The 16,793-nt window shown below is 42.1% G+C and overlaps 1 protein-coding gene across 5 annotated transcripts in view; it reads right to left on the bottom strand.

The window, feature by feature from the left end:
• The window catches only part of LOC144690711 (putative helicase with zinc finger domain), a 453,895-nt gene that overhangs the window by 254,561 nt on the left and 182,541 nt on the right, over positions 1-16,793 (bottom strand). For all 5 annotated transcript variants that reach the window (XM_078558475.1, XM_078558473.1, XM_078558477.1 and 2 more), the window contains one exon: positions 4,793-4,938. In XM_078558475.1, the coding sequence (XP_078414601.1) occupies positions 4,793-4,938 (146 nt within the window). The remainder of the gene's footprint in view (positions 1-4,792; positions 4,939-16,793) is intronic.

The following is a 16,793-nucleotide window of genomic DNA, read 5'->3' as shown; positions in this document are numbered from 1 at the left end:
CCTACACAGGTCACCAAAATGTCAGCAACAGATATGGAAAATAATCAAAAAGGCTAATGGAATGCCAGCTTTTATATCCAGAGGAATAGAATATAGCAGGGTTGAAGTCATCCTTCAGCCATAGAAAGCCCTAGTTGGACGATACCTGGAGCACTGAGAGCAGTCCTGGACACCACACCTTAGGAAGGATATATTGATCTTGGAGAGAGTGCAGCATAGATTTACTAGTGTTCTGAAACTAACATATACTTTCATAATATTTTTCTGGTTTATTGTGAAGTAGGTTTATGGGGGTAAGTATAGTAGGGTCTGTCTGGTGTGTGTGATTTAATTATATTTGGAGTCAAGTAGACTGTAAGCTTTAACTCATCAAAAGAAACTAGGTGCTTGACATACTAATGAGTAAATATGAATGCTGGCTTAGCATGTAAAGTGTGAAAGGAATTTGCATTTTTAGATAAATTAAGGGAGATTTGGATTTCAAAGGGACCTCAGTCTGTTTACAACTAGCCAGATAAGCAAGGCTAAGGAATGTGTTTATTTTTCCCAAAGGTTACTGACAATATATAGTGACAACATGAAAGTTTTTATATTATGAGGGAGATACAGTTTCAAAGACACATGGAACAATAGAATTTACATATTAAAAAGAGAGAAACATATATAAAGGAGAATGAAAGATTGTGTGTCAGAAGGCCATGTAAGATCTAACAGGAGTGTGTGCAATAGCTTTAATGAAGCCTCCAGCATTTGTGCATAAGTCTGCTTATCTAACGGAACTGAAACTAGAGAAAAGCCATATGGAATTCCACTGTCCAGGGTATTGTGTTAACTTGCTGAGTCTGTTTTAAATCTAAAATCTATTGTGGACTGTTGCCTTAAAGAGAGTGTAATTAGGGGTCAGGTTAATTAGGAATTTTAGGAGTTATTATAGCTGTAATTGTAGTCTTTTTTATGTGCTTAACATCTTTTATTTTGTTAATAAATGTTTTAATTTAACTTTCCTAAAAAAATCTCTAAAGTTCTTGGTGGACTTATTACTTCTGAATTCAGTGCATACATCTCGTAATAAATGCAATTGTAAAACCGTTGTGATAGCGTGACCAAGTTGCCCTCATGGATTTGGTCCACCTTGCATACATTATCTGCCACATCATAACACTAACATGATAACTGGGCTCCAAAGGTTTAATCTTTCTTTGTAGATTAACAAGCTAGGGTTGCATTCCGTAGAAATTTGGTCTGTTAAGGGGTGATTTAATTGAAGTTTTCAAGATCTTAAGGAGAATAGATGTTTTTTTTTTAATTTATTCGCTCGTGGAACGTGGGCATCCCTGGTTAGACTAGCATTTATTGCCCATACCCCTGAGAAGGTGGTGGTGAGCCACCTTCTTGAACTGCTGCAGTCCATGTGTTGCAGGAACACCCACAGTGCTGTTAGGGAGGGAGTTCCAGGATTTTGACTCAGCAACAGTGAAGGAATGACAATATAGTTCCAAGTCAGGGTGGTGTGTGGCTTGGAGGGGAATTTGAAAGTGTTTTTTTTTTACATTCATTCACAGGATGTGGGCTTTGCTGGCTGGGCCAGTATTGCATTCCCATGCACCGGCTGTCCTTGCCCTTCCAGGTGGTAGAGGTCGCAGGTTTGGAAGGTGCTGTCGAAGGGGGACTTGGTGAGTTGCTGCAGTGCATCTTGTAGATGGTACACACTGTTGCCACTCTGCATCAGTGGTGGAGGGAGTGAATGTTGAAGGTGGAGATGGGGAGCCAATCAAGCAGGCTGCTTTATCTTGGAAGGTGTTCAGGTTCTTAAGTGTTGCTGGAGCTGCACTCATCCACGCAAGTGGAGTATATTCCATCACACTCCTGACTTGTGCGCCTTGTAGATAGTAGCAGGCTTTGGGGAGTCAGGAGGCAAATTACTCGCTGCAGATTTCCCAGCCTCTGACCTGCTCTTGTAGCCACTGTATTTATGTGGCTGGTCCAGTTCAGTTTCTGGTCAATGGTAACAACCATGGTAGATAGAGGTAAACTATTTCTGCTAGTTAGGGAATTTAGGACGAGGGGGCATTGTCTAAAAATTAGAGCCAGATCTTTCAGGAGTGAAATTTGGAAATATTTCTTCATGCAAATAGTGCTGGAAGCTTCTGCAAACAGCAATTGATGTTTGATCAACTGTTAATTTTAAAACAGAGATTGATAGATTTTTGTTAGCCTAAGGCATTAAGCAATACAGAACAAAGGTGGGTATATAATGTTAGGTTGCAGGTCAGCCATAATCTCCTGAATGGTGGAACAGGCTCAGAAGTTCAATGAGCACAGGAACAGGTGTAAGCCAGTCACTGAAGACACCCTACAAAGCTGACATTTAGAATCTGTGAAGATTGTTTTGGGGAATGGTGCCAGAGGGCTAAATCTTCCTTCCTCCAAACCCAATATTCCATTCAGTGGAGGTTCATCTGCAACTGTCAAGCAGACCCTGAAATTAACAATAATACTGTGGAGGGACTTTAGTGGCAGAGTAAATGTTCATTTTTCCACCCCATCACAGCAACAAAATTAATCTCTGGGTTAATTACTTCCCTCTTGATCTTGTGTTTGTTTCTCACAGTGGATCCGAGAATGGGGTGGGATAGTTGTGAGATGGTGCAAGGCATTGCATACTTTCCATTCACAATGCTTCAATGCTGATAGATGGAATACAATATGGGAGTGGTTTGTCAATGGCTGAATGGCATTACAGCAAATGTCCCAACAGTTTTGGGTCGTTTAATTGAGAGGAAAAGGCGAATGTATATTGGGGTGAGCGAAGAGCCAGGGAGTCCAACTCCTTTTCAGGTGGCCAGTGTATGGAAGTACAGGGCAGTTCACTAAAGTTAGTTTACTGTCTCAAAGCTTGCTTTATTGGGCTAACATTTAGTTTACTGTCTCGAAGCTTGTTTTATTGGGTTAACATTACCATGACAGATTGGCATTAGAGAACAGCCAATTACAGCAATTACCAATTTTGAGACTGAGCCTAACATACAAGTTGTCAATGGATTTTTAAATGGAATGTTGCAATTCACTCACTGATTTTTGTAATAGATGGTTCATTATTATGTTACGCAAACACTTTTCCTGGGTGTCGGTCACTGAGAATGACCCATTGTAAGTGCAGATTTTAAAAATGCTGAAGCAGCAAGGTTCAAGTCTCAAATTTTAAACATGAAAATAAAAGGAAACGTGTACAAAAATATTCAAAATTATGTTATATAAATGAACCTATAATGAAAAGCTATACTAAGAGCCCAGATATTACTGTAGACAACATTAGCAAGCAAACATCAGATTTTAGGGTTAATGTCTGCATTGCAATTTGGACAGAGGAATGTTATGTGAGCTTATTCAGTACTAGCTCACTAGTACTGGTATTACCAACATTATATTCTGGACTGTGGTGCAATACATTGTCACTTGATATATAATTACTGCTGGCAACAGGACAAGAAATTACTCAGTTCCAAAATGACCACATGGAGGCTTGGACCACATGTGGATTCTTGAATGGGAGACTACCAGGTGTTATCAGTGAGGATGTCTATGACATGTTTAAGTGCCCCATTGCCCTTTCTTCCACCTAGAACCTTAAGTACATTATGGATTACTCCAGCTTTCCTCTTGGTTGCTGGTTTTGGCACAGCACTGACAGGTTTCAGAGCTATGTGGTTAACCACCTGACCTCAGATGACATGAACAGCAATCAGAGCAAAATATTGAAAATGCCATTTTTAAAAAAAATAGTAGCTTCCCTTGATCCCTCAGTCTATCTTATGTTTCCGAACTGTACAGAGGAAGGTGATTTCAGGCTTGATCTTCCGTATGTACATACTTAGTCATTGTCACTAATCAGGAACAAAAACAAAAATAGCTGGAAAAACTCATTAGGTTTGACAGCATCTGTGGAGAGGAATTCGAAGTTAACGTTTCGAGTCCGTATGACTCTTCATCAGAAGAGCATGTTCTGATGAAGAGTCATACAGACTCGCAATGTTAACTCCGTCTTCCTCTCCACAGATGCTGTCAGACCTGCTGAGTTTTTCCAGCTATTTTTGTTTTTGTTTCAGATTTCCAGCATCCGCAGTATTTTGCTTTTATCTTAATCACTAATCAGGATATGGGTATTGAAATCAACCTGTGCCTCCTTTAACTGAGGTTCACACTCCTCATCTCTAGCCTGTCCGTAACTCCTCTTATCCTCACCCAGTGTCCAGAAGAGTCCAGGGTGTGATGATGCCACGGTAGAATGGCCCACCAATTCTATACAAACAAGTGTCTGCAGAACTATACCCCAAGAAAAGTCGCTATTTTGGAGAGGGGTGGCGAGAAGAGGGTAGGAAAAGGAAGGTGGGTTCAGGTTTGTTAATAGGAGGAATGTAGAGAAGGGGTTAAAGAGAAAATTCCAGGAAATTGAGTGCATAAAATGTGCAATTATGCAACCTGCATTAACTCCTGTATCAGCATTTCAAAAAATAATATGATGTAAATGCAATGGCCCCAGTTTGATCCAACTGCAAAGTGTCAGTATGTGTTTCTGACTGCAAATTATGTCAGATGATACTGTTTTCAACAAAGTGCAGCTGCAGTCAAGTATTAATAATGGTAACCAGATCTCTCAAACCGGCGCAAGAACAATCTGACATGACATACTGTCAAGCGGTTTGACAAATCTACAAGCTCAGGTATATTACCACAATTAAATGCATATTCAAATAAAACATTCAACATACTAGCTGAAAAGTTTCAGCAATACCTGATGATGACTTCATGTGATCTGTACTGTTCTGCTAGTGATATATGACAGCAGAAATCAGGTGGGTAGAGCTGTGATAAGCGCTTGATCAAAGAAATATGGAGATTTCGTTCTCGAGCAAATTCGCTATATACGACAGGATTGAGCTGGAAGGCAAAATGGGAGTTGGTTTACAGATTTAAATCAAAACTGTTTTCGCTTATGTCCAAATTAAAATAGTAAAGCACAGATTATTTTGTGAAGCAATCAACATGCACTTTCCCAATGGCACAGCAGGCGAGCAAGCCAAACAAATCAAGGTGGTTCTGGGCTTGATTTCCCAGCCTGTGCTAAATTAGCTAATCTGAGGCACTATAATCAGTGTCAGGAACCTTTAGTTAAGGAAGTATCAGGGGTGCGGGGCAAGGTGGGTAAGTAAACAAAGCTCCTGCTCCTCATCTTCTCTGGTGAATTTTGGTATGAGTGCAGGTGTGTAGATGCTGAATGAGGACAGGAGATGCTTGGCTTTGAAGATCCTTTTGGTACATTCACACAAAGAATGGCCACCTAGTTACTTGAGAGGTAAATGACACCTATACAACTGTACTGAGGCACAAACCAAACTCTTAAGGGGATCGATCATAAAAAATTGACCTAGAAAAGTAGCTATTTTCATCTCCCAGAGCGCATAAACCTTAGTCGAGTCTCACCGAACACACTGTAGGATCAAGACAATAGCCCTAAATAGGGATTTAACCAAGGATTTGGAGGTCATGACTCCTCTACATTCCCCCATTTACAAACCTGCAGCTTCCTTCCTTTTTCTACCCCATTCTCGCCCCTCCTCCTCCAAGATAGTAGAAAATTAATACAATGAATGCAGCGGCATTAATTGCAACTGTTTGCACTGAAGGAGGCAAATAGGTGAGGGAGGACAATGTTAGAACCACAGAATAGTATAGCGCAGAAAGAAGCCATTCGACCCATTGACTCAGTGCCAGCTCTTGCAAATGACAATCCAGTTTGCCCCACTCCCTCATTTTTTTCTCCATTTCCCTGCAATGTTTTCTCTTTCAAGTATTTATCCAATTCCTTTTTGAAGGACACTGTTGAATCTGTTTCTAACACCCTATAAGGCAGCACATTGCAAATTCTAACCATTGCGTAAAAAGCTTTTCCTTATGTCACCTCTAGTTATTTTGCCAATCACCTTAAATCTGTGCCCTCTGGTCTTCAACTCTTCAGCCATGGAAACAGTTTCTCTTTATTTACTCAAACTAAACCCTTCATGATTTTAAATAGCTCTATCAAATCCCCTCTTAGTTTTCTCTGATCTATGGAGGACAATCCCAGCTTCTCCAGTCCATTCACAGAACTGTAATTCATCATTCTGAACCATTCTAGTAAATCTCTTCTGCATCCTCCCCAAAGCCTTCACGTCCTTCCTGATGTATTGGACATAACACTCCAGCTGGAGTCAAACTAGATTTTCTATATCAATTTAGCATAACCTGCTAGCTTTTGGACTCTATGGCCGGAATTTTCCAGCCGCTCATGCTGGCGAGATCTTCCGGTCCCGCCAATGTGAACGGCGATTTCAATGCTCACCGGCTCTGCCGTGGGGGAACCTGGGGCTGGAAAATTCCAGCCTTTGTCTCAGTTTATAGAGCCCAGTATTCCATATGCTTGATTAATAATCTACTAATTGTGAAGAAAAATGCAGGTCAAAAATATTTTGCTACATTACAGGTAGTAAGCAAACAAGTCCACATACAAAGCAGAAAGGTTGAAGCAATTAATAATAAGTAAACCTTTAATGCATTTTCAACCCTTTTTTTGACCTATAACAGGTGATTAAATGGTAAAGCACTTCCACTGCTCTTCGTGACCGAATTTTTTGTTGGGTTGATGGGGAATAAGGAGGGGAGAGATACAGTAATGACTTTCTTTTCCTGTCACTTTGACAAACCATATCCCAACTCAGTCCTAACAGTGCATCTCATTTCAGGAACTAGAGGCTGGGGGTGACTACACAATAAAACAAGCCTCCCTTCTACTTCTGTGGAGAATAATGCTAATAAAATCCTATTCGAACATTCAATACCTTGGAGCTTCAGTGCACAAATATTCCCTCTTTGCATCCCAACCTACCAATGCCTCATAAAACCAAATGCATCCAAGTTGAATTTGGAAGGATCTGGGAGTGAGATGTTTCCACAGCCACCAGCACTGCATCTACAATTGTTAGACAGGAGGCATGATTCAGTAGATTGAGTCAGTCTGTGTCAGCTTTTCCTCTCCAACAAGCTCCAAGATCGGGCACCTCATATTTATGCATTAACGACCAGCAGAGATTGATTCGCTCAGTTTTCAAAATAATCCTCACACATATATCATGTCAAGACTGAAGCCAGCAAATTCTATGAGGTTGCATGGAGACAATGTCACCCTGGGATTGATGAGACATATATGAACTACCTCCAGAAAGGGGAAAAGGCTGCCCCCAAAAGGAAGAAGATAGTCCCTCCACACCCCAAAAAGAGAAAAAGGCTGCCCCCAAATGTCCTCAGAGGGTAAAGGTAGTCCCGTCACACCTCAGAGGAAAAGGTTGTCCAGTGTTCTCAGATGAAAAGGAAGCACCCAAATGGAAAAAAAAAAATATTTAGCAAGCTTTTATTTTTACATTAAGTTATTGCTGAAGCCGCTGGATAGGCAATAACAGAACAGACCGCGTATGTGATTAGATGCGGCTCTGTATCTTCTGCCAAATAATCTGCTGAATATGCTGCAAGATAAATAAGTGATGGGGATACTACAAATATAGAGAATAATTATCTGGAGGAAAATGCCTCCATAATCAATAAAGGTATATGTACACGTTTTTACAGTCTAACTGACCAGGGACAGTTGTCTGCTGTATTGAGCCAGTTAAGGCATTCCCAGCTGTATCTTACTTGCTCCTTACGCTGAACAAAAGCAATGCTTCACCAGACATTTTATTTTAATTTTGTTCAGGAAATCAGCTCAATTTAGCGGAAGCTTTGAGCATTTCAAACAGCTGCCATTTACTGTGAAAATACTGCAGTGTCTGAAGGTTTTTTTATTTATCTAATGGGAATAAGTCAATTCAGTAAGACATTATAAATAAACCCTATTGCTTTACTGCAGAAGAGGTGAAACCAAAATCAATCCATACAAAAGGTCGAATATAATTGAATAAATCTTCACAACAAGTGAAATTCTTAAGTCACAATGTGCTTTAGTTTAAGAGTTATGTCAAGAAGTTGAAAACAATGGGGTCAAGTAGCTTAAATTCAATTTTAACTGCCAGTCCATGTCGTATGACTTTGGCTACCTCAATGTGACCATCTTGGCAGACCATCTTACCACCTGGCATGGTCAGAAGCAGCCATAGCTATGAGATGGAAGGAGTCATCTAATTCCTTTTTCCTCTAGGTATTCTAACACAGCACCTATTTGGAGAGGCATCTGAAGCAGGCTTTGCATCTCTAAACTGTGTGGTAGAGCTTCAAATGCTGCTTCAAACATCAATGTAGTGAAGGTGACTCTGTCATGGTCGCCATGCGTACACATAGATATTGGAAGAGAGGGAACAAAGACAGTTCCAGACCTAAAAGCAACACACTATGAAAAAAATACTAATATGTGAAATTTTGAATTTTAAAAAGGATCAAAATGTTTAATGAAATAAAAAAAGTTGATGAGGGTAGTGTTGTTGATGTTGTTTTCATGGACTAAAAGGCATTTAACAAAGTGCCACAGAAGAGACTTATTAGCAAAATTAAAACCCATGAGCTTAAAGGAACAGTATCAGCATAGAGACAAATTAGAAAAGGGACAGAAATCTAGTGGTGAATGGTTATATTTCAGGCTGGAGAGAGATATATTATATGGTAGAGTTCCCCATGGTTGGTTTTAGGATCACTACTCTTTTTGGTACATATTAATGACTTAGATTAAGGTATAATGGTCATAATTTCAAAGTTTGCAGATGACAAACTCAGAAATGTAGTAAACAATGAGGAGAAAAGAAATGGGCTTCAGGAGGCGTAAACAGACAGGTGTTTTGGCTGATGAAATTTAACTTCTAAGTGTGAAGTGACACATTTTGGTAGGAAGAATAAGTAGAAACTATATGAAAAAAATGGTACAATTTTCAAGGGGTAGAGAAACAGAGATACCTTGGGGTGTAGGCACACAAATCTTTGAAGGTGACAATAGCTTACATTTGTATAGCACATTTAATGTTGTAAAATGTCCTAAGGCACTAAAACCAGAGCAATATCAATTAAAACATTTTTGGCACCAAATCAGAGGAGAAGAAATGAGGAAAGAGAGGTGGGTTTTTAGAAGCATCTCAAAAGAGAGGCAGAAGGCTTTAGGGAGACAACTGCAGAGCTGAGGGCCAAGGCAAAAGAAAGTACAACCACCAATGGTACAGCAATTAAAATCAGGGATACACAGGACAGCAGAATTGGAGTACAGAGATTTCAAAGGCTTATAGGGTTGGAGGAAAATACATAGATAGGGCATGATGACACTATGAGAGGATTTGAAAACATGATTTTCATGCAGTGACATTGAAGGAACAGCAGTATAGTGCCAAATCAGGATGGTGTATGGCTTGGGGGCGAACTTGCAGGTGGTTGTGTTTCCATGCGCCTGCTGTCCTTGTCCTTTAGGCAGTAGAGGTCACGGGTTTAGAATGTGCTATTGAAGGAGGTTTGGTGAGTTGCTGCAGTGCACCTTTCAGGTGGTACACACTGTAGCTAGTTCGCACTGGTGGTGGAGGGAATGAATGTTGAAGGTTGTCGATGGGGTGCCAATCTTCTTCCTTTTGTCCTGGATGGTATTGAGCTTCCTAAGTGGTGTTGGAGCTGTACTCATCCAGCAAAGTGGACAGTATTCCTTCACACATCTGACTTGTGCCTTGTGGACAGGCTTTAGCAAGTCAGGAGGCGAGTAACTCGCCATAGAATTCCCAGCCTCTGACCTGCTCTTGTAACTACAGTATTTATATAGCTGGTCCAGGTAAGTTTCTGGTCAACAGGGACCCTCAGGACCTTGACTGTGAGGGATTCAGCGATGGTAATGCTGCTGAATGTCAAGGGGAGATGGTTAGATTCTTGCCACTTATCAGATCGAACCTGAATGTTGTCCAGTTCTTGCTGCACATTGGCACAGATTGTTTCAGTATCTGAGGAGTTACAAATGGTACTGAACACTGTGCAATCAGCAAACGTACCCAGTTCTGACCTTATGATAGAGGAAAGGTCGCCATTGATGAAGCAGTCAAAAGATGGTTGAGCCTAGGACACTACCCTGAGGAACTCCTGCAGCAATGTCCTGGGGCTGAAGTGATTAACCTCCAACAACCACGGACATCTTCCTTTATGCTAGGTATGACTCCAACCAGTGGAGTGTTATTCCCCTGATTCCCCACTGATTGCAATTTTGCTAGGGCTCCTTGATGCCACACTTGGTCAAATGTTGCTTCAATGGCAAGGGCAGTCACTCTCACTCACCTCAGGAGTTCAGCTCTTTTGTTTGGACCAAGGTTGCAATGTCAAAAGCTATTGTTGAGCAAGTGTTTTTTTATCGTCAGGACATACCTGGGAAATTTTGCATATGTCAGTAGATACCAATGTTATAGCTATTCTGGAGCAGCTTGGCTAAGGGTGCGACTAGTTCTGGAGCACACGTCTTCAATGCTATAGACAGATATTGTCAGGGCCCATAGTCTTTGTTGTATCGAGTACCTTAAGCCATTTCTTCATATCACAAGGAGTTGGATTGCCTGCAGACTAGCATCTACAATGAAGGGGACCTCAGAAGGAAGCAGAGATGAATCATCCACTTGGCCCTTCTGGCTTAAGGTGGTTGCAAAATGCAAATGCTCAAAAAGCTGGGCTTCTTAATCATTGCGGATCAGAATGTTTTTGGAGACTACTTCTCTGGTTAATTGTTTAATTATCCATTGCCATTCATGACTGGAAATAGCAGGCCTGCAGATCTTTGATCTTATGTGTTGGTTATGAGATTACTTAGCTCTGTCTATAGTGTGCTGCCTCCACTGTTTAGCATGCATGGAGTCCTGTGTTGAAGCTTCACTAGGTTGCCAACTCATTCTTATGTATGCCCAGTGATGCCCCAGCATGGTCTTCTATACTCCTCATTGAACGAGGGTTGGTCCCCTGGCTCGATTGTAATGGTAGAGTGAGGGATGTGCTGGGCCATGAAATTGTAGATTGTGATTAAATACAATTCTGCTACTGATGATGGCCCACAGCACCTCATAGATGCCTAGTTTTGAGCTGCTAGATCTGTTCTGAATCTATCCCTTTTAGCACAGTAATAGTGCCACACAGTCCTGGCTATTGCTTGACTAGTCTATGGGACAGCTCTCTCAATTTTGGTACAAGTCTTCAGATGAAAACGAAGACAACTTTGAGTATTGCTGAAAAAAGAATTCTGTCGAAGTTTTTCGACTTGCATTCAACAGGACATTCACAAGGATACCAATGTCAGGGGAAGCAACAACTTTATACTATATGAGAAAAGAGAGTGCTGATTGGTTGGCAAGTGGACTCTGTAGAGGCGTTGCCATGGAGAATACACCACTTAATGGTGACTGACAGTTAACTGCTGAGCATTGTTTGCAATTTAAACCAGGCAGCTTAACTCTGATTGGTCAAGGCATTACCCTGAGGAATGAACCAGCGAATGGGTATTACTTATTTAGTTTAGCTGAAACAGGCGCAATGTGTGTATATGTTCTTTCAGTTTGTGAAGAACAGGGCCTGTGTATTAATATATGCAGCTTCAAGTACACGCAAATGTGCCACACTGCAAGCCCAAATGACAACCTTAAATTGGCTGTTGGCGTAATTTTTTTAGCACACTGAGGATTATTTAGCAAATGTTGTCCAATCTCAGAATCACATCTAATGTTGGACACTATGTTTTGAGCTTTGCAAGCACAGGCTGGTTGAGTACGGTCTGTACCTTGCCCACTGCGAACAGCAGAAGGGACATGCTTTTTGATACGATCTACCAGTCTTTGGGACCTAAGTATCTAGCATCACACTGGCACTGAAATTCACGTTACTCATTTGTGTGCGAGGCAAAATGTCTTTTTGGCTTGACAGCAGCATCCTGTTAGTGGCGAATACCACTCGTGCTGCTACTGAATATAGCAGTGTGAAACAGCTAGCTTCACCTGTTCCTCAAATTTTTGAGATATCTTGCCCTTCCAGGGTAATCTGAGGTAGACTGGGCACTTTTCAGGGGCAAAAGTGACAGCCTTAGGCCTGTTATGACTTTGCGCAATGTACAGCGTGAAATAATCTGATCAGGGTAGCCATTATCCCGCAGGATGTCTCTGCTTCGCTCTATTTCAGCATCAGGAATACATGGTGAGCAAATGGCTTGGGCCCTATTTACGAAGTTGTTGATAAGGCCAATCTTACAGCACGTGGAACTGTAAGAACCCCAACACTTGTATTGACCAATGAGGATAGGCTTACTGTAGCCCTTGGTAGATAAACCCCTGGCAGATTTCTCAACTGGTATGTCAAGAAAAGGGAGTTCATTTGACTGCTCCATTTCAAGGTAAATTTGAGTGCAGGATGGTGCCCATTACGACATGCAAGGAAATTATTACATGCCGTTACAGACTCAAATATAGCAAGCGTATCGTCCACATCTCGGAAATGTGCAAGTGGGAGGAGGTTTGGTGTCATTCCATCGAAGACACATTTCTCATGGAACCCAATAAAGATGTTTGCGAGAGCTGGGCCTAGAGGGGATCCCATGGCAAAACCATCTATTTGGTCATACATGGTGTCGTCAAAGCTGAACTCAAATGCGCAAGTTGCCGAGTTCATAAGCTCAATGAATACTGATTCATGCTATGGTGACGGGTCTAGACCACCATGGTATAGTGCTGCAGCACAAATATCTATGGGTTCCTTAAGTGGAACATTGGTGAATAGACTAGCAATATCCAATGAGCACATGGACACAGTATCGCTATCAATATGCAAGTTCTGTATGGTCTTCACAAATGTGAAGGAATCCTTCACCATGTATCTGGAAAACTGGTTGGAACAACTCACCCAACCATTTGGCCAATTCATGCTGTGCAGAACCAGTCATAGGTAAGGTAAGGCATAAAGGGACATCACTTTTGTGCATCTTGGGCAGTCCATACATACGCGGACGCAGCGAGCCGTGAGGACGAACTGTGTCATATATATCATGCAGCAGCTCATCGCTCTTACACAAGTCCAGCAAGAAGACATTGCAGGATTGACTGGGCAGTGTGTACCTCTCTGTTCTGCTGCCTCAGTCAACGCCAGGTCATCTGTCCGGTTTTATCCTTATTCGACTTTTCTGTAGCAGTTTTGTATAGCTGAATGGCTTATGGGGCCATTTCAGAAGACAGTTAAGAGCCAGCCATATTGCTGTGGGTAGGAAGTCACAGGAAGGCCAGACTGGATAAAGATAGCAGATTTCCTTCCCTGGAGGATATTCGTGAAACAATTAATTTTTTTCCAGTAGTTTCATATCATTATTAATTCGTGAGAAAAGCATTTTAAATGCAAATTGTAAATGTATTAGTTAATTGAATTTAAATTCCTACAGCTACTGTGGTGGGATTTGGACCCATTTCTCTGGAGCACAAGTCCAGGCCTCTGAATTACCAGTAACATTACCAGTATACTACCGTTGCCCTAGAATAATACCAGGGATCAGGGACTTCTATTACAAGGAGGGCGTAGAAGGATCAGTAACCAGCGGAAAGAGATTTGGTCTTTGAGTCTTCTGCCAATTGCAGAAGGATACTTTTTAAATGTAGTGAGTTGCTCTGATCTGGAACACACTGACTGGAAGTGGTGGAAGCAGTTTCAATGGAAACATTCAAATGAAAATTAGAAAATACTTGGAAGGAAAAATATTGGGCATGGATCAGAGACAGATTAGTCTGGAAGTAGTAATGAAGCAGGGCTATGGCAAAAAAGAGCAGGGGAATGATCTTGTATTTTTATTTATTCATTCACGGGATGTGGGCTTCGCTGGCTGGGCCAGCATTTATTGCTCATCGCTGGTTGCCCTTGAGAAGGTGGTGGTGAGCTGCCTTCTTGAACCACTGCAGTCCATGTGGTGTAGGTACACCCACAGTGCCGTTAGGAATGGAGTTCCAGGATTTTAACCCAGCAACTGTGAAGGAACAGCGATATATTTCCAAGTCTGGACAGTGAGTGACTTGGAGGGGAACTTCCAGGCGGTGGTGTTCCCATCTATCTGCTGCCCTTGTCCTTCTAGATGGCAGTGGTCATGGGTTTGGAAGGTGCTGTCTAAGGAGCCTTGGTGAATTCCTGCAGTGCAACTTGTAGATGGTACACACTGCTGCCACTGTGCATTGGTGGTGGAGGGAGTGAATGTTTGTGGATGTGGTGCCAATCACGCGGGCTGCTTTGTCCAGGACGGTGCCAAGCTTCTTGAGTGCAGTGGGAGCTGCACTCATCCAGGCAAGTGGGGAGTATTCCATCGCACTCCTGACTTGTGCAATGTAGATGGTGGACAGGCTTTGGGGAGTCAGGAGGTGAGTTACTCATCACAGGATTCCTAACCTCTCACCTGCTCTTGTAGCCACAGTATTTATATGGCTAGTCCAGTTCAGTTTCTGGTCAATGGTAAGCCCCAGATTGTTGATGGTGGGGGATTCAGTGATGGTAATGCCATTGAACATCAGGGGACGGTACTTAGATTCTCTCTTGCTGGAGATGGTCATTGCCTGACATTTGTGTGGCGCGAATGTTACTTGCCATTTGTCAGCTCAAGCCTGGATATTGTCCGGGACTTGCTGAATTTGGACATGGACTGCTTCAGTATCTGAGGAGTTGCGAATGGTGCTGAACATTGTGCAATCATCAGCGAACATCCCCACTTCTGACCTTATGATGGAAGGAAGGATGAAGCAGTTAAAGATGGTTGGGCCTACGACACTACCCTGAGGAACTCCTGCAGTGATGTCCTGCAGCTGAAATGACTGACTTTCAAAAACCACAACCATCTTCCTTTGTGCCAGGTATGACTCCAACCAGCGGAGAGATTTCCCCCTGATTCCCATTGACTCCAGCTTTGCTAGGGCTCCTTGATGTCACACTCGGTCAAATGTGGCCTTGATGTCAAGGGCAGTCACTCTCACTTCACCTTGGGAGTTCAGCTCTTTTGTCCATGTTTGAACCAGGGCTGTTATGAGGTCAGGAGCTGAGTGGCCTGGCGAAATCCAAACTGGGAGTCAGTGAGCAGGTTATCGCTAAGCAAGTGCCGATTGATAGCACTGTTGATGACTCCCTCCATTACTTTACTGATGATCGAGAGTAGGCTAAAGGGGTGGTAATTGGCCGGGTTGGATTTGTCCTAGTTTTTGTGTACAGGACATACCTGGGCAATTTTCCACATAGCCAGGTAGATGCCAGTGTTGTAGTTGTACTGGAACAGTTTGGCTAGCGGTGCGGCAAGTTCTGAAGCACAAACCTTCAGTACTATTGCCGGAATATTGTCAGGCCCCACAGCCTTTGCACTATCCAGTGCCTTCAGCCGTTTATTGATATCACGTGATGTGCATCGAATTGGCTGAAGACTGGCATCTGTAATGCTGGGGACCTCCGGAGGAGGCCGAGATGGATCATCCACTCGGCACTTTTGGCTGAAGATTGTAGTAAATGTTTCAGTCTTATGTTTTGCACTAATGTGCTGAGCTCCCCCATCATATACTGGTACAGTGAAGGTTAATTAAATGGGTCCCTGGGATGAGGTTGTTCTGCCATGTGAGGCTGCATAAATTGAGCTTGTACTATCCGCAATTTAGAAGAATGAGGTGATCTCATAGAAGCACACAAGATTCTGAAGGCTCTTTATAGGGTGGGCGCTGAGAGATTGTTTCCACTGGTTGGGGGTACAGTCTCAGGATAAGGAGACAATCATTCAGGACTTGGATGAGGAGAAAAGGTTGTGAATCTTTGGAATTCTCTCTCTCAGAATTGTGAATGCTCCATTGTTGCAAACATTTAAGGCTAGGATAGTGTAAAGAACCTATTTTTTTATTTTTCTTGCACTGTGGCTTTAAAAAACTACCATGGCTGCAGTTGAAAGACATGTTCACTGGAGTAGGATAAGGGGTATCTACAATGTTGCTATCCTGGAACATAGGGTGCCATAAGAGAACAGGATGGTGCCGGAAAGGGGTTCTGGACTAAGGGGAACTGCCTGATGACAGCATTTTAATTGGCTCCTAACCAGGTGGCCAGGGTTTTATATGGTAACAGTGCAGGCAGAACAGCTCCTTGCCTGAAAAGAGGAAAGACCTGAAACCTCTCACTCCTGTGTTTGTAAGATTCCAGCAATTCTGCCATAATAGCTAGCTGGCTATTCCTCACATCTTTGTAACCTGCTTTCTCTGATAACCCCTGTCAAGAGGAAAAGGGGAAAATCAACAATAGAGATGTTGAAAAGCTAGAAGTTCACAGTTCATATTTCTTTCTTTTGCCACTAGTTAAAGACTAGTTTGTTCAACAAACAGTTATTTATTTATTTATTAAGTTTACAAACCTGGTGCTCATATTCTGTTAACCTAAATTAAACAGTTAGTTGGAATTGGGAAAATCCAGTGGTTTGGCCAAACTTTTCACATTTGTTGCAGCTTGAAGAACAGTGAGGCTTGATATTACTGCACACTATCCCTAGTGAGTTGTGAGAATAGACAGATTTTTTGCCTCTCAGGGAAAGAAAAGATATGGGGAGCAGGCGGGAAAGTGGAGTTGAAGCCAAAATCAGCCATGATTGTACTGAATGGTAGAGCAGGATCAATAGGCCTTATGATTTACTATTTCTTGTAATCTTGTGAGTAAGACAAATTGAATATATCTACTGAAGAGCCAGCAAAGGCACAATTGGCCAAATGCCGATTTCTCTGCTGTAGCACCCTATTATT

Source organism: Cetorhinus maximus, chromosome 15, assembly GCF_964194155.1.
Source record: "Cetorhinus maximus chromosome 15, sCetMax3.hap1.1, whole genome shotgun sequence".
Taxonomy (NCBI): domain Eukaryota; kingdom Metazoa; phylum Chordata; class Chondrichthyes; order Lamniformes; family Cetorhinidae; genus Cetorhinus; species Cetorhinus maximus.
The sequence above is the reverse complement of the archived record's forward strand: the minus strand, read 5'-3'. Positions and strand labels throughout refer to the sequence as shown.